The 23,870-nt window shown below is 43.8% G+C and overlaps 1 protein-coding gene, 5 non-coding genes and 2 pseudogenes across 6 annotated transcripts; 2 read left to right on the top strand and 6 right to left on the bottom strand.

The window, feature by feature from the left end:
* Positions 1–263: 263 nt before the first annotated feature.
* Positions 264–1,189, bottom strand: LOC118584631 (annotated as a pseudogene).
* Positions 1,190–4,051: 2,862 nt separating this feature from the next.
* On the bottom strand, positions 4,052–4,481 carry LOC118583742 (histone H2B type 1-K). The gene has a single exon (XM_036187342.1). It carries the CDS (start codon positions 4,476–4,478, stop codon positions 4,098–4,100), a length of 381 nt encoding a protein of 126 aa, XP_036043235.1. The 5' UTR covers positions 4,479–4,481; the 3' UTR covers positions 4,052–4,097.
* A 30-nt stretch (positions 4,482–4,511) lies between these two features.
* Positions 4,512–5,167, top strand: LOC118584630 (annotated as a pseudogene).
* Positions 5,168–11,422: 6,255 nt separating this feature from the next.
* Trnat-agu lies at positions 11,423–11,496 on the top strand. The gene has a single exon. It is a non-coding gene; the product is annotated as a tRNA-Thr (tRNA).
* Positions 11,497–12,052: 556 nt separating this feature from the next.
* Positions 12,053–12,126, bottom strand: Trnai-aau. Its single transcript has one exon. It is a non-coding gene; the product is annotated as a tRNA-Ile (tRNA).
* Positions 12,127–15,932: 3,806 nt separating this feature from the next.
* Positions 15,933–16,005, bottom strand: Trnav-cac. The gene has a single exon. It is a non-coding gene; the product is annotated as a tRNA-Val (tRNA).
* Positions 16,006–22,404: 6,399 nt separating this feature from the next.
* Trnar-acg lies at positions 22,405–22,477 on the bottom strand. Its single transcript has one exon. It is a non-coding gene; the product is annotated as a tRNA-Arg (tRNA).
* Positions 22,478–23,622: 1,145 nt separating this feature from the next.
* On the bottom strand, positions 23,623–23,704 carry Trnas-cga. Its single transcript has one exon. It is a non-coding gene; the product is annotated as a tRNA-Ser (tRNA).
* Positions 23,705–23,870: the final 166 nt, after the last annotated feature.

Below are 23,870 nucleotides of genomic sequence, written 5' to 3'. Positions count from 1 at the left end.
TTTTTACCTAAGTAATACTCTAATGTATTTACATTTGAATTGCATGTCTTAAGAATAAACGGAGTCCATGATAATTTGGTTGACTCGATGTATTTATAAAATGAAAAGTTCTATCAAAATGCTTTTCACTGGAAAAAATGAACAGACAATGGATCTACTCAGAGTGCGCATCCACTTTAGCAGGCTTCAGTGGAGGACAGTTCATGTATACTTGCCCTTATTCCCCAGAGCCGATCAGCTTCCAAGCTAGTGGTTACATCATTTTTAACTGAGATTTTTGCCGTGTTGATAGCTGGCTCATTCCACACCATCTTCAGCTCTGAGCACTTAACAATTCTCTGACTAATGGAAGCTTGGTCAGAAGCATCTGGAACACTGGTGGAGGAAGAAGTTTGCTGTAACACTTGCAGCAGCTGCTGAGGCCGTCCACACACAGCGACTGCACTGGTCAGGTGGTCCACACCCTTCTCGTACTCACCTTGTGCTAATAACTCTTCACCAAGCTGTTCTCTTCAAGGAAGAATTTCTGAGCAGCTTCAGCATCTTTTAAGTCGGGTAACTTGGAAAGCCCAGCTCTCTCCTTAGCAAGCTTCTGTTTCTTCGTTCTCGAAGCCTGTTCTTGAAGTTGGGGTCACTCCGCCTTTTGCGGTCAAAGCAGATGCAGTACGGCTGAAGGGGGCACCGCACTCGCACTCGGCCCGGGCGTGCGCAGGGCGGCGGGGCCCGCCAAGCAGCGGAGAGCTCCCGGCGATCGGAGCGCGCCGGCCTCGCGGCCTCCAGAGCCGTAAGTGGCTTTTTAAACTCCAGCAACGCGGCATGTAACCGAGGAAGTGAATGCTTGATTACGTTTTGCTGTAGTTATTTTCCACTTAGAGCTAATCGATGGATTCAATGATCAGATTAAGACTAATTATGCTTAGAACCATTTAGGTGTGTAATCTAATCTGAATCTTCTTGAATAAGAACTCAAAACAAATCAAACAGGCTTTCACTTTTAACCCTTCGGAGGCAAGCAGATCTCAATAACTCAAAGGCAAGGCCAGCACAGGATACACAGTGAGACCTTGTCTCAAACAATAAAAAGACAATTGAAATACAGACAACAAATTTGATGTACTGTAAAATTATAATATAGATACTGGATCTCAAACACTTGGGGCAAAAAAAAAGGTCTACATACTGAAACCATTTTTTATAGTGGATCATATAGAACATATTAAAATTAATGTCACTTTTTTGCCTTGTTAAAAATGTACTTGATAACTAAATGAAAACTATGCTGTATCTCTTGAGCAATAAATTTAAAATAACAAACTGGGTTTATGCTTTTAGATGCAAATATAGGAATAATTCACAGAAAATCCTGGGAGAATGAACAAATTTCATTTTTCTCCTATTATATTCCTAAAGACAGAGTAAAAAGTCTCTGTTCAATTACTATCTGAGGTTGAGGCAGGACAGGGAAATGGAAAATTATAGGGATGTGGGAATGGGAAAGAGTTCCTCACTCTAGAGTGGAACCCTTATCAGAAAAGAATTTCAATTTAGCAACTTTCACTGAAGACCTTTCTCCCATCCAAGGTATGAAGTTTGCAGTTTTCTAAGAAATCTCATCAGAAACTTCATTTACAGTTTAAAAAAAAAAAAAAAAAAAAAAAAGTGTGTGTGTTGGGGGTGGAGTCCTAACTTTTGTGGAACCCTGGAGTCTTCTACCTTCATTTCATTGGGTTGTAATGCCAGCTAGTACACCTCCAGACCCACCCTATAACCTCATTATCTAAGAAAAGAGGAACAGAGGGAAAGGTCCTTTAGAACCCTGTGGAGCAATAAAATTCCAAATAGCTTCAAACATCCAATTTTGCACAGGATGAAGGCTGAAGCAGTGACTAGCCTGTCCAGACGACACCTGAGGAAGCCAGAGCAGAGCTACAGCTGTCCTAAGTAAGGTATAAACTGCTCATTACAAAATGGATTGATTTCCCCCGAGACAGGGTTTCTCTGTGTAGCCCTGGCTGTCCTGGAACTCTCTGTAGCCCAGGCTGGCCTGGAACTCACAGAGATCCGCCTGCCTCTGCCTCCCGAGTGCTGGGATTAAAGGCGTATGCTACTACCACCACCCAGTTTACAAAATGAATTCTTTTAGGGGAAGCTGGTGTTAGTAAATTCAACTTTTTAATAATTTGATGAGAAAATCAATTAAAATCTCATTTTAGCCAAAGTTAAGTGGGACTAATATATATGGCTGAAGAGGAAGTAAATATTATATATAATTATATAATATATATATGCTGAATTGTTTAAGGTCTGTGCCGCAGTTTTGCTGTCCATGAAAGACGGCTCATTCCAGCTGTTATCTGTTCTCTCCAGAGGAACAAAATGGGATCCAAATGAGAGGGGGAGTGGTTATAGTGAAAGCTCAAGACTGTCTTTTCACAGCTCCAGAGAACCAAATAAACTTCGTAAATCAAGACGATACATTTTCAAAAACTGCCTCCCCAACCTAGAGTGAATAAACAGCGGCATCCCATTAAGAATTCAGAAGCTAAATGCTTAATCCAATACTAATCAAATAAACCTGAAGGGGGAATTCATCATCATTAAAAAAAAAAAAAAAAAAAAAAAAAAGCCCTTTGTATCAGATGCTGGATGAGGTGGCACAGGTTTATAATCCAAAATCTCAAATGGCTGCGGCAGGAGCCCAGAGTTTGTTTGTTACACAATGCATCCCAGGTCAGTCATCGCTACATAGCAAGAATCTGTCTAAAAAAAAAAAAAAAATCCTGTATAGGATGTGGAAAGCTAGAATGCTTATTGCAGAAACATAAAAGTAATTCCCTTAAGTTTCTCATTCCTTTCCATGAAACTGAAATAGGCCATTGTACTGCACTGCTGTTTCCATCAGCCACTTGAGATCTGCCTATGGGTTAGAAAGACTTTGCTATCATTAAAAACGAAGGGGCAGATAAGAGAAATTTGTACTGCTTGGGAAACACCACCACCCTTTTACTTGGGATAGATCCCTTCTCCAACTGCCTCTCTGCCTTTGCTCTTTTAATTGAAAATAAGTTCCTTTATATCCTTCTAGATTGCCTCTGGCATTTAGAAAACATACATAGTAATATCTACCTCACAGATCTGTGTAAAGATTAAATGGGTTCATATACTACAAGCATATATTTGTCCCTGGCATGTTGATAAGCACTCAGTAAGTGTTAATTATTTGATATGTTTAAAAAGTATTAACAGGCAAATCTCTAGTAAAGACTTGGATGAATAGAAAACAAGTTCTGTATGTTGAAATTTTCCAGTCTGACCAGAAATCAGTTCATTCTGTAGGCTCAGTAGCTGTACCCTCAAACCTTAGAAAACCGAGTGGCAAGAAAATGTATACATATTTCTGTAATTAAATCATTTTTGGTTTTGTTTTCCGGACTCAGGGTTTCGCAGTGTATCCCAGGCTGGCCTTGAACTCAGATCTACCTACCTGAGCCTACCCAATGCTGGGACTAAAGGCAAACACCACCATCCACCGTTTTATATTGTTTTCCTTTAAAAACTAGCCTCGATTTTATCCCGAGACCCTCCCATGTAGGCCAGCCTGGCCAGAAATTGTAACAGCATCACGTGACCTTGAAATTCTGATCCTACTTCCACTACCAGAACTAACTTTACAGATGTGTCCCACCCACCAGGCCAGGTTTCTGCAGTGATGGGGATTAAGCCCAGGTTTTCCTGCACGTCAAGCACTCTTAACAGCTCAGTTTACATCTTCAGCCTTGGCCTCTACTTCGAAATAATTAGGGCAGGAAACAATTCAGTTTAAAGCTCTTTAGTACTTCCTTTCGCCCGAAGTTCACATTACTTTTAACTAAGTCTTTGTGGCTTCTCAGGACATAAAACTGGGCTGCCCTAATGAGACAGGCGGTTCATGGATCATCCTTATGTACTCATGCACTACACCTGGTACCGTGATCTCCGTGTACAACAGTTCAAGAGCCTTACTCTAGAACTTACTCATGTTTGCAGCTCTAATACGGACAACTTGGTGGCTCTTAAAAGAGCCTTTGGCGGTGGATGTTAACACTCGCTTGGGAAGTTTACTTTGCGCTAGTGTACTTGGTGACGGCCTTGGTGCCCTCGGACACGGCGTGCTTGGCCAGCTCCCCGGGCAGCAGCAGGCGCACGGCCGTCTGGATCTCCCGCGACGTGATGGTCGAGCGCTTGTTGTAGTGCGCCAGGCGCGACGCCTCGCCCGCGATGCGCTCGAAGATGTCGTTGACGAACGAGTTCATGATGCCCATGGCCTTGGAGGAGATGCCCGTGTCGGGGTGCACCTGCTTCAGCACCTTGTACACGTACACCGAGTAGCTCTCCTTGCGGCTGCGCTTGCGCTTCTTGCCGTCCTTCTTCTGCGCCTTGGTCACCGCCTTCTTGGAGCCCTTCTTCGGGGCGGGCGCCGACTTCGCTGGTTCAGGCATCTTGAGACAGGAACAACAGGAATTCAACACCTTATGGTCCGGGCTTTCCCTTTTTATAAGGGTATTATTAAAATGAGGCTTGAAAAATCACACTTCTGATTGAGTGCTGTTTCAGTGACGTCAACTAGAGTTTGCCCAATTGAAATACAGATCGACACAAACGCTTACCCATTGGTCTAAATGAAGGGAAGGAGACAGCCAATCGCAAGGTACTTTTTCGCGCCCAGAGAAGACTATAAGGCCCAAGCTCTGGCAGTTCTTGGTCCCACCCGGTGTTAACGGCTCCTGTCCTCTCGACCATGTCCGGACGCCGGCAAGCAAGGGCGGCAAGGCTCGCGCCAAGGCCAAGACCCGCTCCTCCCGGGCCGGCCTGCAGTTCCCCGTGGGCCGCGTGCACCGGCTGCTCCGCAAGGGCAACTACTCGGAGCGGGTGGGCGCCGGCGCCCCGGTCTACCTGGCGGCCGTGCTGGAGTACCTGACGGCCGAGATCCTGGAGCTGGCCGGCAACGCGGCCCGCGACAACAAGAAGACGCGCATCATCCCGCGCCAACCTGCAGCTGGCCATCCGCAACGACGAGGAGCTCAACAAGCTGCTGGGCCGCGTCACCATCGCGCAGGGCGGCGTCCTGCCCAACATCCAGGCGGTGCTGCTGCCCAAGAAGACCGAGAGCCACCACAAGGCCAAGTGAGCAGCTTTAGATAACCCTCTCCCAAAAGGCTCTTTTCAGAGCCACTTACACAGTCTAGAAAGAAGCTGATGCATGTAAACCTAAAAACTGAGTCTTGAGTGATTCCCATTACATGATCTGCCATCCAGTGTCAACGTATTTGTCTGGGTGGGGCCCGAGTATTCAAATACGTTTAACGGTTTTGTGGTTTTTGTTTCTAGGAGTCCGTTTGGATTTTGGAACGGCTTCCTTGGTATTTTTTGGGTTTTTGTTTGTTTCTTTAAACAGTGCTTGGTTGGTTGGTTGTTTTTTTTTTTAATGAATTCACATTGTAGGTCAAGCTGCTCCACCTGCCTCCGCCTCTGCCTCCAGAGTGCTGAGATTAAAGGCTTGTGCAGCTGCATCCTAGGCCAAAGATACTTGGGAGGACGTCCACCATCATACCCAGTTTTTAGAACAGCCTCCCACTTGAAAGGTCTAGTTAACCTTCAATAAATGGCAGGGTTCTTAAGTTTTTCTCCTCCTCTGGAGCAGAACGTAATTATGTTCTACTAAATGTCATCTGTTAAAAGTAGACTTTCAAGGCCCACAATGGTAAACTCGGTCCAGTGTTCACAGTATGTTTTGGAGGGTGGGCCTGGGAAGCTTAGGAAATTATCCCCATGGAAATTGCTTCCAGCTGGTGAAACGAAGGTGGTGCATGTCGGGTGGTAGATATCCCAGGAAGAAAATGCAGAACAGATAAGTTTTAAAGAGGTTAATGGCGACTAGTATTTTAGACAGATATACAAAGACGACTTTATTGAAGATGTTACTTGATCAAAAACAAATTGAGAAAAGATAGTTTATTACATGAAACGTACAGGTAGAGTACAAATGATAGAAAGCTTAGCTCTGAAACATCAAAGCTGCTTATCGGCAGTATTCACCAATGTCAGAAATTATGGTCCATTTTCAGTGTCAGAAGCACTTATCAAGATTATGCAGGAGCTAGCTGGCACAGGCTTTATCTCATAATTCTGAGATGGAAAGTTACAGGTGATCTGTTGCATTACTGAGCACATTGCTTAAAGCTCTGTATCCTAAATCTTTAGGATGGGGAGTTTGGGAAGAGGGCAAGTCCTGAACAGGAGATTCTCTTGATAGAGGCACTTTAAAAACCACTCTTGGGCTGGTGAGGTGGCTCAGCAGTTAAGAGTACTGGACTGCTCTTCCAGAGGACCTAAATTCAATACCCAGCAAATTACATGGTGGCTTACAATGATCTATAAAAAATAAGTATTTTTTAAAAAGAAAGAAAAGGCTGAAATTTAAAAAACTAAAAATAAAAAATAAAGTCTTAGCCAGGTGGTTGATGTCAGCGGCCCTGCCTTTAATGCCAGCACTTGGGAGGCAAAGGAAGACAGATCTCACAGGTGGAGTTTGAGGCCAGTCTTGTCTAGAGTGAATTCTGGGTTAGACAAGGCTACACGGAGAACCAATTTTGCCTTTTCTCTATGCAGAATTGTATATTAAAAATTGCTTCGTTTTCATTAGTCTCTTGAACTTATTATCTAATTTTCAACAGAGTAACAATCCCTTCCCTGCTTTCTCTTTTGTGTGTTCTCACTACGTGTGTGTGTGTGTGTGTGTGTGTGTGTGTGTGTGTGTGTGTGTGTGAAGTCAATGATGGAGTTTAGATTAGTTCAGATTTTTTAATTCCTCCCAATATTTACAAATCCTACTGATCCAAGTAGGAACTGGGGGTAGGGATTCTTGCTCAGGGCCTGTCTGGAAGTGAGGGGATAAAGTCCTCAGTCTGACACAATTAATAGCTTACTAAGCCAGGTGAGTGATCACCATAAAGAATACATGTGCTCTGAAGTTTGCTGAAAAAGTAGAGCTTAATTATTAGTGTGTTTAATAATAAAGATTCTGGATTCAGTAGACTTGACCCGAAAGTCCACAAAGTTGGGAGTAGTTGGTATGACCTGGGAGTCACTGCTGGGAAAGATTTCAGAGATATTGGGTCTTGTAATAGCAGCCAGTTTCATGGAGAGACGCTGGAAAAGGAGACCCAGCAGCAACCCAGGAAACAAAGGAGATTCTGCATATTTCTGGCTTGAGGAAAGAGGACTCTGCATTTAGAGAAGGGTCTTTGAGTTAACAGGTCAGTGAAGGTGTCTGGATATAAGGCAGTAACTTAGTAAGCTATGTTCCACCCTTCTGTAACTTGTCAGGTGATGGATCAGCTTTGGAAAGGTATGCTAGACAGGACCTAAGGAGTGGCTGGTCCTCCATAAGGGATCTGACCCTGAGTGCACCGTAAGACATGACAAAGCCTGTGTTTCGATTAGAGGGGGCAGGTATGGAAATACATTCTTAGTTGGGGAAGAGGGCAACTGTTATCTGACAGGCTTTAGAGGCTAAGAATGTGAGTGTTTGTGTCACTTGCCCCTGTGTGGGTCTTGTTGGTATGTTACCATTTTCTATGGTTCTTCTAAAGACTTGCCTAGCAGGAATCAATGCTGGTGCCTTCTGAGTGTTGCAGACAAGAAAACCCTCTGGTGCTGTTTTTCTTTTCTTTAATATAAAAAGAACCTAAGGTACTTATCTATATGACTCAATATCCTAAAATTTAAAATCTAGACATTATTTTTTTGAAGATAACATTTTTTTTTAACCTCACAACAGGAAAATTTCCTTTCACATAATGTTATGGGGTAAAAACCCAAAAAATGAAAACAATGTGTTAAACTGGGGAGGTGAGTGGAGAGGAGGTAGCCTGACTGCTCAGGGGAGTCAGGCCATACCTTGAGTGCTAGGACGCTCTGGTGGCTGGAGCACCTTGATCTCCCAGGCTAGCTCAACTTTGATCAACTTGGTCATGCTGAGAGTCTGTGTTGAGCAGGGTCTGTGACTCGCCTGGAGAGAAACATGTCTCACACGGCCATCCTGAGTAGGAAGTACAGGGTGTTTTTAAAGACAAAACCAGAAAAACAACATCCTGGTTAGCAGTTGCAGAGGGAAACAAGCAGTTTAACCGGAGCCAAGACCAGGCAGTTAGTCGGGGCGTTGAGACCCTGAGTTTCTAGAACAGTGCTTTCCCACTGGACTTTTCAGGGCTGGGGTGTCAAGGCCCAAGGTGTCAGGAACCAAACATGAACCATGGAGAGTAGTAGCTAAGCCAGGGAACAAGTCATAAGCCCACTGCCCTTCCCCAGAGCAGTAACACCTGTTTACTAACCGGAGGCTCCCAAAGATAAGAACATTCCACAGTCAGGTGCCATGACAACCGAAGGTAAAGAGCATTCCATGGTCAGGTAGCCTAGCAACAGAACAAATGGCCCCTGACCAGTGACCTTAGCAGACTTCCTGCAGTTGCACGACCTGCATGTCTCCCACATTTCTGCACACCTTCCACATCTCTTCCCCTTCCCTCCTTCCTGCCTCCTCCCCTCCTATGCTATATAAGCCTTGCAGAGAGAAATAAAATCTGCAGCTTGATCAGAATACCGTCTTGCTGTCGTCCCTCGTGTCCCCCGTCTTTCATTCGCTCCACCTGCTGTCGACCCCGTTGAAACCCCGCTGGCTGGGGCACTGGGGTTAGGAACCAAAGATGCTGCCTTCAGCTGAGAAAGATAGAGAAACCTTGACCCTGTTACAGTAACTTCAAAGGTACAATTGTGAGAGGGAAAAAGTGAATTGATCATCACAGAGCCAAGGATCTGAGCTTATACTTGACTAGTAACAAGCAGACAGTATAACCAGATCTGAACTCTACAATCCACTCAACTAGAATATGAAACACTCCCCCTGTTCATCACCATGAAGAATGTGTCAGCCTCGCAAAGAATACAGATAAACAATAAGTAAAGTTCATGTGTAAGATGTAAGCCAAAGATCTGGGAGTGTGGTTCAGTTGGTAGAGTTCCTGCCTTGCATGCATGGGACCCTGAGTCCAGCCCCCAGCACTACAAAAAAAGAAATGTAACTCAAGCCTCTAACAAACATGTAAACAGACCCCCAAAATCCTTTAAATATACGTATATAGGAAGCTTTTATTGATGAGATCACTCTGTATTATTTGCTTGTCACTATGTACATTATACCTCCCTCGAAGCATAGATTTCAAAGCAGATGTCTGGATTTAAGAGTTGACAGTAAAGAATAGTACAAAATCCTGAAGCAAATGTAAGCTGATTTTCATTTCAGTGGTCAAAGCCACCACTGTCTTGTACCATCAACACCACACTGTGCTTATCAATCTTTTCTTTTTCTTCTGGATATTTTTTTAAATTAAAAAAATTAAAATGTGTTCTCTCCCTCAAAAAAAAAAAAGTCGGGCTGGAGAGATGGCTCAGCTGTTAAAGGCTAGGCTCACAGCCATAAATAAATAAATAAATAAATAAATAAATAAATAAATAAATAAATAAGTAAGTAAGTAAGTAAGTAAATAAATAAATAAATAAATAAATAAAAACTCTTCTAGTTATCACAGCAAAATACCCGCCTAGGAGCGTAGAGGGAGCTGAGAGAGGGGAAACACCCTCCGGCTTCACCAGAGACAGGTGGGAAGTAGGCAAAATAGGCTTGGTAAGTGCCCTCAAGAGGGTTCTATGAAGTCATTAGCCTTTACGAATGACCTGTGTGAATGTGTAACAGGGCAACTCTGGTGGCAGTGGCAGGAGGGCGGGGGCAGAACACCCATATTTAGGTCTGTGAGTTCAAGGTCAGCCTGGTCTACAACTCGAGTTCCAGGACAGCCAGGTCTGTTGCACAGAGAAACCCTGTCTCAAAGGAAAAAGAAAAGAAAAACTGCTTTCGTAGGGAGAAGAATGGCAGGGTGTGTGGAAAAGAGGATGAGAGGATGCCTTCTGGCCCCTTGCAGGGCATGCTGACAGGGGCTGGCCTGGAAGGAAAGAGCTGGAAAGTAACCACAGGAAAGCAACTCTGCAGGACTCTGTCTCTCGGGGGCTGCATTTGTGAGTGCTCTGTGAATGCACTCGCCCTCAGTCTTCTCCATCAAGAACAGTTCCGGTAGCATCAGGTGTAGCAAGTGCTTATAATGCCGGCACTTGGGAGGATGAGAGGGATGATTGTTGCAAGTTTGAAGCTAGCCAGGGCTACGGAGTTCCAGGCAAACCTAGGCTATCTAGAGACCCTGTCTCAAAATGACAGAGAAAGAGGGAGAGGAGAAGGGACAGAGGGAGGGAGGAAAATGATCGCATTCTAAGCTGCCTTCCTCTAAGCTTGCCTTTCTACACACATCAAATCGACATGGAACCCGCACTGAGGGGTCTTTTGTCTGCTCTGATGCCCCGTCACCACGTCCAAGTTATAGACCCCGACAGCATTCTGAAGGGGTTGTCACATTGTACCCCACGTCTTTATGCATGTCTCCATATCTTCCATTTAGTTTCTAATCTGGAGGCCAGGGAATTAGTCTGTTTCAACCTCACGGGGCAAAGGGCCAAACAAGACTGTGGGAGAGGTGCAGAGCGAGCGTCCAGCAGCAGCAGCAGCAGCAGCCGCCCTTTGAGGAGGCCAGGGTAGCTTTGAAAGACGGGTGGGTCGGGGGCGTCTCAGAACAGAGTAAGTGGGAGCTCGCTGCCTGGATCTCTGCCAGAGTCTTCATCGGGGCCGCTTTCTTCTGCCTGAGCAAAGGAGGAGGACCAGGCACACCTTTAGTCCTAGGACTTGGGCAGACAGATCCCTGAGTTTGAGGCCAGCCTGATCTACATAAGTTCCAGGCTAGTCAAGGCTACACGTTGAGACTATCTCAGAAAAAGAAAGACAAAGGAGAGAAGGGGCACGATGAGTTTTCTCGGGTACAGTAAATTGGCAGGCTAGCACATCCCATGTTTGTTTAATGGGTTTTGCTTTATTTGTTTCTGTCTACCTGGGCTTTCTAAAACTTGCCTTTTAATTTCCTTGTAAAATGCAGACTCTATAGTGAAATAAATTTGTGTTGTTTTGTTCATTGTTTTATCTCCAGTACCTGGAAAAGGAAGGACTGAAGCCCAGTGGAGAAAAAGGCAATTGCTAAAATGTTCCGAAATACCCAATACTCTCTCTAGGGGGCGCAAGTCACTATGAAATAAAATTTTCAAACATTTCGATTTGAAATCAATTTTAAAACTTACATTTTACGAAAAAAATGTTTCTTAAATGCTGGAATTTCTCTTTTTGTATGAAGTTTGAAACATACATGTTTTCTTTGGTGCAAATTGAAGTAAACACGGGTATTTCACATAAGCCTTATATATACGTATAATTGAGTGGGGCAATGAAAGAGGCTCCGTGGCTTAGCTGGTCAAAGCGCCTGTCTAGTAAACAGGAGATCCTGGGTTCGAATCCCAGCGGGGCCTTCGTTCAGTTTTTGTACTTTGCGTAACGCACCACGTCTAAACATGTGGAAAATGTTTCATGACATTCATGGATGGTCACACTCTAGAGGGTGCATGCCTCCTGACACGCAGAGTGGGAGGAAGGGAAGGCTTTACTGGTGTTAAAAAGAGATTTCAAGTTCTGCTGTAGAAATTCACGTGGACTCTCTCAGCCTGTGCCAGCCAACGTTTGCGGTCAAAAGACGGACTTCGGTTACCAGTACCAAACAAGGAATAAGCCATGCCATTTGGTTTGGAGCAGGATTCATTTTTACTTTTGAGAACAAGGAAAATAGTTATGCTGAAATGTACACCCTGACCATTCTGGTTTTTTATGAACCTTCAAAATTTGGGGTTGGCTTTATTATTTGGTATGCCACAGAAAAACTTGCTTAATGTCACCGTTCTTTCTGGCGCTTGGGTCGGGAATCACTATCAGTTTTAAGGTGAAGCTATTCTGATATCAAGATTTATTACAGCTCGTCAGAGTGTGGATTTGGCTGAAGGCGGTGGTTAGTTTAAGAAAATGCTTAGTAGCTGGCCCGTACGGGGATCGAACCCGCGACCTTGGCGTTATTAGCACCACGCTCTAACCAACTGAGCTAACCGGCCGCTGCCTGAGAGTGCGGCTTTCTTAGGTATACTTATTGATACGTAATTTCTGTCCTTGGTCTTTAAAAAAAAAAAAAGTGGGGGTGCGTTTTGTGTTGCTGTTACTTAAAAGGAAAGACAAGCGGAGACGACAAGCCGCCACCCTTGGTGCCTGCACAAACACAACTCTGCTTCTGCAAGGGAAACAGAATCTCTCGAACTGCGGGTTCTGACCTGGAAAGCCTCCGGCAGTTTGTCTCCTCGGAGCCGGGGGTTCGCGCGCTTCCCAGCAGTCTCGGGGTCTCGAGGCCCGGCGCTGCACCTCCGCCCCGGTCCCCGGGACCTGCGACCCAGCTGGCGGAAATCAGCCTCTAGCTGCAGTGCCGCACCAAGACGCCCGGTGGCGCCCGCCACTGTTTGCCCAAACAAAGCGTGCCTGTAACAATGCAAGATCGCTGACAACCCCGGGCACCGGTGGCCGACAACGGCGTCTGTTTTGACATTGTCTGCCTTCTGTAGGATGAGCTTGGGAAAGAGCACAACACGGAGACGTGCCTCAGATCCACGGTGACTTGGTGATGCATCGAGCGGCACTTTTCAGATAGTTTCTGCGACTTTATTGTCAGCTGGTACTTTTCCGAACTTGTATAAATATAAACATTTCAATTGTTGCCTTAGTCACAGCGAACAAACGTATTTTACAGAATTAACTCGAGATCCTAAGCGACAGGTCTCAAGGAAGTTTTGTTTACTCACCAGTTTAAAATGAAACTTGTAAACTCTGGTTTGATTTGTTTGGTTGGTTTGGAGTTTTTGTTGTTTGGGGGTTTGGGGTTTTTGTTTGTTTCGTGTTGTTGGTTTCTTGGTTCTGGTTTGTGTTTTGATTTGTTTTGAAAGTCTCCTTTGTCCTAGGCTGGCCTTGAACTTGCTATGTGGCCTGTCTCCTGAGTGCTGGGATTACAAACCTGGTTCTCACAAATGAAAGACAGCATGCTGCTGACATGGCTGAGACTCACTGTGTGCTTCTAAGGAACCGAATACTTTAAAATAATAGTGGTCCTTGTAAAATTCACTTCCAATAAAGAAGTCTACAAAGTCAGTTCATTGGGAGAGAGTGCCAATGTCCTCAAACTGTTACCTCAATATCTGCTAGGGTTCTTTATCTCCCTCTCTCCCCTGCAGAACGCTGGCTTTCCCTGGTTTCTCACCAGCAAGAAGCATATGGAGTCCATTTAGTGAGAAGTATCTTTACTATGGTGTTTGTCCACTAGTCCACACTATCCACTAGCCCCATTGACCTCATGCTGCTCCCCACCACATTCCCACTGACCTGTGTGCTACATACAGAGTTGAACACAATCTCCCACACAGCAAGACCCACTTTCAATGGTCCATGTGCATGTCCTGCTCATCGTAGTTTCAAAACTGTCATTCAGTGATATTTTAAACAAGACTTGGAGAATCCAAATTCTGATGAAGGATGCTGGCAGGCTACAGACTCAACTAATGATTGCATTTGGGTCCAGAGAAAATTGTTGGAAGGATGCAGTTGCCCAGAATCCAGCCACCCTGATGTTCATCCCTGCCACTGACTACATGATGCCCACACACATATTCTTTACTAAAAGTCCACCAATTTAAATGTGCCCCATTCAAAACTCACCCAAGCAGAAACATCTAGAATGATTCTTTACTAAGTATCTGAACACCACAACCCAGTTAAGGTGATAGATACATAAAATAAACAAGCACAGCTGGCACATGATTCTGTTCTTCAGACAGTTTCTAAGCAAGGTCAAGGACACTTAGGACATGAATCCTAAGACCTCCCATGGTTTCATCACACTAAATGGATATCATGAGTCAGGATGATACAGGCTTGTGTACTAGCTGGTTGTGTGTGTCGACTTGACACAAGCTGGAGTCATTAGAGCCTCAGTCGAGGAAATGCCTCCTTGAGATACAGCTGTAAAGCATTTTCTCAATTAGTGATCAATGGAATGGAGGAGGGCCCAGTCCATAGTGGTTGGTGCCATCCCTAGGTTGATGGTCCTGGCTGGGTTCTATAAGAAAGCAGGCTGAGCAAGCCATGGGATGTAAGCCAGTAAGCAGCACCCCTCCATGGCCTCTGCATCAGCTTCTGCTTCCAGGTTCCAGCCCTGCTCGAGTTCCTGTCCTGACTTCCTGCAATGATGGACTGTGGTCTGGAAGGCTAAGCCAAATAAACCCTTTCCTCCCAGCTTGCTTTTGTCCTGGTGTTCTGTTGCAACAAAGGAAACCCTAAGCCGGCATGGTAAGGGCAGAGCTGAGTGTGTTGCCATGACATTTAGGAGGCGGAGGATATGTCTCCCAAGAAGGCTGTTTCCCTAACATGAGAGAGCCTGTGGTTTTGATTCCCCTGAACCATAAAAGGAGGGAATGTTGTCTTAATTCCTCCATGCAATTTGAGGAAAATTATTATGGGAAAAGAAACAGCTAGTTCAAAATGTTTTTACTGCATCATGAGACAAATGTCAGTATTATTTTTATTAAATGCAGTAGCCAGGTTATTGTTCTGTTGTATTTGTTAGCATTTTTTAAAATTGTGCATTGTGTATCTTAAGAATAATATAATCTACAAAATTCAATAAAATTAAAATAATTTCTTGGTGGGGCATGGTGATCACACCTTGAATCCCAGTAATCAGAAGGCTGAAGCAGGAGGATTCTTTTGTATTTGGGGATAGACAGAACTACTTACGGAGTTCCATGTCAACGTGAGCTACAGTGTGAAATTTGTCTAAAAAAACAAAAACCACGATGATGTGCCAGAGGCCTTGAGCCAGACCAATGCCTCATTGCAATGAACACTTTGTGAGTGGTCAAACTGGACAAAAGTGTGTCCTGGGTGACACACCACAGCACCCAATGTCCTTAGGGTGAATGACAAGGTGTTGGAAAGATGGAGGAACGAGGTGGGATTTGTTTGGTTTGGTTTGGTTTGGTTTGGTTTTTAATTGATTTTTTTTCAGGGAGGGATACTGCAGGGGTGAGGGGTGGATATGGATGGACCAGGAGGTGAGAAGGATTGGGGTGCATGATGTGAAATTCCCAAAGAATCAATAAAGAATAATGCTATTTAAAAGTGGGGAAGCAAAGCAAAGCAAAAAACCTGAGCATGATGGTACACACCTTTAATCCCAATACTCCAGAGGCAGCTGGGTGCCTGGTCTGCATAGTGAGTTCCAGGACGTCCAAGGCTACATAATAAGCCCCTGTTTCAAAACAAACAAAAAACCTTAATCAGAGGAAGATAGAAAAACTGAAATTTTTCTGTACTCTCCTGTGTTCAGTTAGTTTTACATTAATTACTGTGTCATTTTTATACGAGTAGTCCTGTTTGTGTTGAGCAATAGCTTTTATGTAACTGGACAGCAAATAGAATAATTTCAAACACCATTTTTCCACGTTAAAAAAACTATTCCTGTTAAGATTCTGTGTTTTGTATTTGGTGCTGTGTGATGACGTTTGTTAGTTTGGGCCTGGTATCCCGCCCCACCATCACTGCAGGACCTCCTGTCCAGCTCCCACTCAGGGACTCGGCCCACAGTGCTCCTCCCTGTGAGGAGCAAAACCCGGGGCCCAGAGAATGCTATGTGGAAGTGTGGCCTTCTGCCTTCGTCCGCCGCCCAGCTGTGGAGGGCACCCCTGGGCCGGCTGGAGAGCATCTCACGGAGAACTGAGCACTCAGCACAGCAGACCCAACTCTGGGTGGATCTATTTTCAAAAAATGGTGGTGGGAGGGAGGGGCGGGGGGACAAAAGAAAAACAAAAGAGTCAGTCCATCTTGTTTCCGCCCGGTTTCGAACCGGGGACCTTTCGCGTGTGAGGCGAACGTGATAACCACTACACTACGGAAACAACACGCTAGCGTGTCTTTCTTGTGCCACACCCATGTATAACTGGCAGAGTTTCTATCCCAGGCTTGGGCATTCACCATGGACACTATCAGAAATGATCACTTTTAAGAGGCAGTAGGATTTTCTCCCTCTCTCACATTTATAAATTATAAATAATAACGCATAAAACTTTGCCAATTCTTCAAACTTCGAGCGAGAGAGCAAAGCTAAGGACACATTCTGCAAAAGAGAATGTCCAGACTACGAACGCTGTCTCCACAGCTTACTTCCGTATGTTCAACGCATCTGGAAGCTCATTCCTGGAGACAGAAAATGACTCTTAGGGAACCTGAAATTCGCACTCTGATCCCAGGAGAGGGTCAGAGGCCATCAGCCCTGCGTGCGACTATAAATGACATTTCCTTCGCAGGTAATCAACTTGATGTAGCCACTTGTACCAGTTTTCTGGAAAATCCGGAGAAACAAGTGAAACCTTGAAAGAACGCCACCATCTACAACAGAATGCAGGTACAGAAAGGCATGATTTTTGCCCTCAAGGAAACAAGTGTCTTCTTTTGCTGCCTTTGTAAAATCACGATAACGTCAACGTGTCAGGTTTCTGTTGTTTATCGTCCAAATCAAAGGATGCAAGAACACAGAAAATAATCTGTACAGATCTTGATAAGTGCCCATCCCACTCCAGTTATCATCATCAGATCTTACATTTTTATCTAATCATAGTTCTTGTGATCATTCTTCATAATTAACCTGTCTTCATTAAACCTAAAGGATAGGTTTGCCTGTTTCTTTGGGACTGCCGGTCCTTAAAAATGTTATTTATTTACTTGCTTACTTATTTTAGTGATGGCATTACAAATGTGTACCCCTAATCCAGTCCATTAAATCTTAGTGGGTTGTTTTTTGTTTTTTGTTTTTTGTTTTTTTTAAGTTGGTTGGTTTTTGGTTTCTCTATGTAGCCCTGACTACTCTTGAAATCAGAGGCCTATCTGCCTGCCTTTGCCTCCCAAGGGCTGGGATTAAAGGTGTACACCACCACTGCCTGCTTTAAATCTTGTTTTAATACTAATAATATTTCTATTGTCTATCTCCCTTTTCCATGCCTGAGTCATGAGTTTAGTGGTAAGTGAGCAAAGATATTTCTTCTCCCCTACAAGGCATGGGTAGGAGGAAGACATGAAAACCAGGGGATTTCAGTAGATAAGGGATGTTTGTCTGGGTTGAAGTCTTGAAGAGATTTAGGAATTTTTTTATTTGTATTAAAGTAAGGCTGAAAGGTGGGAACTATGACCTTCTTGAACCAAGTTCACTGAAATTATTCTCTAGTCCCAGCTTTGAGCCCAGTGATAGCTGATAGTAGCTGTTCTGCCCAGCCTAAGAATGTCAGCCTCTTGCAGAGAGACAGGGCAATGTCTGGTCTGTGGGAGCTGTCCTTGGAGACTCTCCTGGTTCTCCTCAGGATGTGTCACTGACCCTTGAGGGCAAAACCAAAGTGTGACCTTTGAGGAGGTGTGATATATACCAGAAGAATGGTGTGATTTTCTTCATCATTCATTCATTCATTCATTCATTCATTCACTGGAGGCAAGGCCTCACATTGCAGCCCAGGCTGGTCTACAACTTGTGCCTGCCAATCCTCTCCCCCTTCCCTCGGCCTCCTGGCTACTGAGATTACAGGTCATCATGCCAGGATAAATTTGATGATGTGTACTGATGGAAATTTGACAAACCTGAAAGAGAATGGATTTTAAGGGTATGGGACCAAGGGAGAAGGGTTGTAAACATTGCATCAAACTCATTCACTTGTTAGGCAGAGACTCCCAATCAATCCAGCGCTTCTAAGTCAGAACAAATCAACAAAATGAAACTGAAATATCAGTTCTTCCGTGATACACTGCAGAGCAAAATGCTGCATGTTGGGGAGATTAAATGCTAAAATGAGATTTATATAAGATATAGGCCCTCCTTGAGAATGGTCGGCTGCACCAGAGGACCATTCACCACAGTTGTGAGAAACATTCTTGAATACAACTCTGGTGCCCTCATGCTCTGTGGTGACATCATAGTGAACCTACAACCATTGAGACAAGTAGACGTCAGAGTGATAGGACCAGATGTGGGCACTAGGCCACTAAAGGCAAGCTGGACCTTGCTGTGGGCTGACTGCATCTTCCTGGAGACTCGTTCCTTTGAAGCCCGAATTCATTCCAGTGTGATAGCATTGAGAGATGGAAATTTTAGAGGATAACTGAAGTCACATGAGATCACAATGCGGGACTGTAATCCAGTGCAACCTGTGTCCTTATGGGACCAAGGAAAAGACATCGGAGATCAGAAGAAAGATCTCACAAGAACATAGAAAGAAGCGGGAAGAAATGCCTTACCAGAAACTGACCCTAGCAACTCTTTGATCTTGAACTTCTAGCTTCCCAAATTCTAGGAATACACATTTTTGCTGTGTGCTGATGGATGGCCGTGTCAGGGGAGCAGCAGGTAACAACTGGCTTCAGGAGATTGGCACATCAGAATGCAAGGCACTGATGGGTGAGTCTCGGATAGGCAGGGTCCTGAGGGCTTTGACTCCAGAATGTCTCTTGCTACTGCTGTGCCTTTACATGTTTGCTGCTGCCATTTTGCTCTGGTGTGGATGGGTGTGAGGGGATCCCAGTGCCTTTAATGTAGTGTGATTATCTGATGGAAATATCTCATTCTACTAGACATTTTTTACCTGTGAATTATTATAAAGATGATTTCCTCTTAGGCTGTACTGTTTAAAGTGTTGCCCCACCCCTGATAAAGCAGGGGCTGCAGAGGATAGAAAATAGGATCACACAGCTAGGACCTATGAGTTTCTATTGAGAAGATATATAGACTGTGGCTTAGGTTAATGATTAAGAAAAACAACTGAGTCCTAGGAGTTAGCTCAAGTTCTTTCTGATGTTAGGAAATTTGTTCATGGGTTTGGGTGTGCATCATAGCTAAAACAAAGCTTTTTTTAAATTTTTTTTATTTTTTTCATGTAACTAGAAAACAAAGAACTGGATGGTAAGTTAAGATAATAGGACAGGACTTTAAAATACGAAAAGTGAAACCAGTAGCCTGTTTTTCTGGCAATTACAGAAACTACTGCCAGTGTAAATGGTTCTGACTGAAAGGCTCCTGATCTGTGTAACTGTATGTGGGTCTTGGGGATAATTCATTTTTCACCTGTAATACATAAAATGTTTAATCATGTAAGGGAGATGGAAAACACATTGTTTTTTACTTGTATTCATTGTAATCATTCACTTAAAAATAGAATGTAACCACATTGTCATTTCTATATGCTTGAAAGATTCTGCTGGGTTATATAAGCTATAAGAGAAAAAAATAAAGACATGGGAGAAGGAAAATACCAGGAAAGATGTAGAAGGAAGGACATCAGGGAGTAGCTAGAAGGAAGGAAGACCTAAGGAGAGGCAGAAGGGAAACATGAGGGCAGAAGAAGAGAACAGAAAAGGAATAGAGCAGGACAAGCAACAGAAGAGAAACTTTTCTCCCTCAGTAAAAAAGAGGTCTGTGTATTTCCCCAGTCTCTCTGACCGGCAGAAGGCTGGCCCCTCTGCAGCTGTACAAGCCTCCCAACTTGTGACATCCTGCTAGACATCTCAGGCTGGTTATACTGAAATAACTGAACAACTCCTTCCTGCAAGAATTCACCTCATGCTCTCAGAGCTTAATAAAGGAGAGGCTCTTAAATAACAATAACATGCAGCCTGTCCTAACTAATGCTCAGGAGGGCCTGACCTTGAGTAGAAAGAAAGTGGTCACATTTATATAGGGTAAGCTTTACCTTTTAATCTTACACGTGCTTCTGTGTGCAGATGGATCTTCAGGTTCCCACCCCAAGTTATGCTTTGAGCAATTAAGCAGGTGAAACAGAATCTGAAACTGTCAGTTCAATCTAAAAAAATCTTCAAAGGCATTGAAAGAGCCATGTAGTGTCGGCTATTTGTTAATTAAATATTCTTGTAGGGATTTTTTTTTCCAGACAGAATTTCTCTGTATACCCCTGGCTGTCCTGGAACTCACTCTGTAGACCAGGCTTTCCTAAAACTCAGAGATCCACTGGCCTCAGCCTCCCAAGTACTGGGATTAAAGGTGTGTGCCACCAGGCCCACCCAGCTCTTGGAGTAATAGTTTGTAAAAATACATGTATAATCTAACACTAATGCCTCCCATGGTAGTACTCTATACACTTTGATCCCAACTTGGATTTTACATTAAAGATATATGTAGAAAACACACACACACACACACACACACACACACACACACACACATCCCATAGTCTCATTTTCTTTGATCTTCTCTTTTTTGAAACAGGGTCTCATGTAGCCTATGTTGGCCTCAAACTTACTACATAGTGGAGGACTGCCCAAATTGTATGCTCCCCCTGTCTCTGCCTCTCAAGAACTAGAATTACAGGTGTGTAACCACAGCCAGCTCTTAAATATGCAGAATACTTCACTATGCTTTTGTATGTGACAGTGTTGTCATAAAGTAGTGGCTTAAATTATTCTGAATTGTTTAACATTAACGAGACAATTATTTTTAGAAGACTCATATTGCTAATGTTTTTCCCAGTCCTGTAGTTCTAGAAAATACAGAAGAGAATGAGCTTGACCTCAGCAAAGCCTGTGGAGTGTGCAAACATATCTTGTACATTTTTAGAAATACTGCCTCAGGAGGCACATGAATTTTGAGAATGGATAGATCTTGCCCAACTGTTTCCCTAGGGAGCAGTGCTTCAAGCTGCGTGACTGAATAGCGTATACACAACTAACTCAAACTTTATTCCCTACAACATCTATGAAGAAAAACTCGATAATCTGTGAAAACTGAGAGTAGGGAAGAAGGCTGAGACTCTGGTATGCTAGATTATTGCTCTCCCTTAAAAACCTATAATTTAGGACCTAAAAGCCTGGAGGGATCGGGACAAATTGAGTAAGGCTGGGGGAAGAGATCTGATTAGGGTTTGACCAAGTGCCTGCCTCCTGAGTATTGCCGAAAGGAAACTGCCCAAGTGGGTTCTAGAAGTGAAAATTACGCATCTCTCAGTTATCTGCACTCTTTAACCCAGGAGGGGCAATCCCCAGGTTTCAACACAGTCCTGCGTTGGATAGTGAAAACTGTGTGACCATTTCAGGGTCAGTTTGGTAATTTTGCTGGATTTACAGGCAGGTTAGCCTGACGAAAATGGACATACAGGGGGGAGGCGATGAGAGAATAGCCATGAAATAAATAGCCAAAGTGTCTTGAGGGAGACCAGAGTGACTACATGAAGCGATGCACCACACCACGTACCCTCGCTGTGGAATCTGTGGGACAGCGGCGGTTCTCCAACTCGAGAAAATCAGAGGCGCTCCAAGCCCTTTCTCCCGTCTCGAGTAGTCCATCTTAATTGAGCATGGATTAAGCTCAGTCTGGGCGTCATGTAACTTCATTCTTTTAATCCGAGCACAGGCTGAAACTCAAAGTATGCGATATGGATAAGCTTTCGGAAGGAGAATATGGTGCATACCTCAATTTAATTTTAATTTAACTAGTCTGTGTTCTTTCCGGGTTTCAGTTTACTTAAATGAGCAGGAGGCTTCCTTTAAAGCACCCCCTCCCTGTTCCATGTCTCAAGCCTCACATCCAGGAAAACTTTAGAAGGCAGATCCACCGGCCCAGACACTGCCCTAAAGCTGCACTTCTGAGTCTTCCTACACCCCCTGGCTCTTAATTTTGTCTGGGATCGCTTTCAAATATGAACAATTTCTCAGACCGCTTTCTTGATTCAGTATCTGTCCCTTCTCTGGACGGAGCCCGCCCAAGGTAGGGCGGAGGTGGTGGGGTGGTGTGATGAACCAATAAAATATTGGTCAACTTTTAGTTTTTCCCCCTGCTACTGTGATTTTCAAAAATTAAGATGTAATTCATGCGCAATAAAGCTCAACCTTTTAAAGTGTTCAATTCAGTGATAATTCGTGTACTGAATTGTAACAGTCATTGCTACCTGACTTCAAATTTTTTTCGTTCTCCAGCCCCTGGCAACCGGTGTGATACGTCTTAACTCTAGATTTGGCGGTCTAGACATTTCATTACAATAGCAACATGTAGTAAGTAACTCCTGTGCTGGCTTTTTTTTTCTCAGCACGTTGCTTTCCTATTTCATCCATTTGGTGATGTTTCAGAACTACAGTCCTTTCTGTTTTTTATAAATTTTTGGGTAGTGTAGGGCAAGACAAATATCTAGTGAAACCAGATCAGGACATTCCAAGGCTTAATCGGTTTCTGTTGTGGATTTGAACAATTGAACAGGAATTTCTCGTCTGAATTAAAAACAAGAATTTCCTCGTTAGAGTAAAAAAGACTTAGACGAGCCAGCCAGGAGTCGAACCTAGAATCTTCTGATCCGTAGTCAGACGCGTTATCCATTGCGCCACTGGCCCGCCATGACACGAGAACTTCCACTATTTACTATTAGCTGCAGTATTAAATTAATGATACCCAGTCTCAAGTCGTGTAAACTCAACAAATGTTTGATTTGCACAATTTACAACCCTTAAAATGCTTTACATTTTTAAAGGAATTTCCTGCCCTGGACATCACTTGCGTTATTCTGGTTCGTTTTTCCATTCTTACGCTCCTCTTGGTTAGTCAATTGGTACCCCTGACATTAAACAACCCCTCCCCACCAGCCTGTTTGACAGAATGAAAAAGTGAAAGGAAACCCACTCTTTCTTCCCCTTCCTCCTCTTCTCCTCTTACTTTTAGATGTTTTGAAACAGTATCAATCTGGCCTCAAACTGGCAATTCTCCTGTCTCAGCCTGGAGTTCTGGGATTACAGGTGTGCATCACAAAATTAAGTATCTTAAATTTTACAATCTCAATTCACTCAGCAATTTAGAAGCTCAGAGTTCAATTGAAGATTAAGCTGAGCCAGACGTGGTGATACAGACCTTTAAATCCCAGCATTTCGGATTTTCCTAGGGAGTTCTCTTAAAAATATAAAAGAGAGTTTGGCTGAATATTATTTAAGTATTCAATGTGAGCGAAAACTCTTAAAAATGCACTTGTAAGAAGGGGTGGGTGAACGTTTCCTGGTGCAGCTAGGGGTCAGCCTGTACGCTAAATTCTGGGCATTGTTGCTGTGTAGCATCCAAGCATCTTAGTGCGTCGTCCCTTTAACTCATTTGCACGTGCCTGGCAAATCAAATGTGCTCCGTAATTCTAGTCCATTTAGGTTCCCAACAGTTTTTAGTTTTTGTTTTGTTGTTGCTTGTGTTTTTTAATACCAGGGAACTGTTAAAGTAACCATTGGCATTTCTTTCCTCTCTTTTTCTTTTTTTCTGCTCTTGTGTAGTCCTGGTTGTTCTGGAACTCGCTCTGTAGATGGAACTCCATAGCTCCCTTTGCTTCTGCCTCCTGAGTGCTGGGATTACAGGCGTGCACTAGCATTTCTCGTGTGTGCGCAGGTAGTTGTATTCCAACTTAAAAGTAACAAGAAGACCTCCTACTTTAGAGTTTGTCACAGCGGTCACCTGGGTTGCCCCGACTGTACTGGATGAAAAGCTACACAGGAAAGCCCTCAAACGCTGTGAGCAGGAGTTGAACCTGCGCGGGAAGAACCCATTGGATTTCGAGTCCAACGCCTTAACCACTCGGCCATCACAGCTCACTAGCTACTCATCTCTGTTAGATTTCACTTACACACTACACAATTAAATTAAAAAAAAAAAAAAAAAAAAAAAAAAAAAAAAAAAAGATTCTGAAGGCAAAACACATCCTCTGAAGGCATTGAGCACTGTAATTCTGTCAATGCCACTTACTCCTGTTTAATT

This window comes from Onychomys torridus, chromosome 5, assembly GCF_903995425.1.
Source record: "Onychomys torridus chromosome 5, mOncTor1.1, whole genome shotgun sequence".
In the NCBI taxonomy this organism is placed as follows: domain Eukaryota; kingdom Metazoa; phylum Chordata; class Mammalia; order Rodentia; family Cricetidae; genus Onychomys; species Onychomys torridus.
This window is presented reverse-complemented; position numbering and strand designations above follow the sequence as displayed.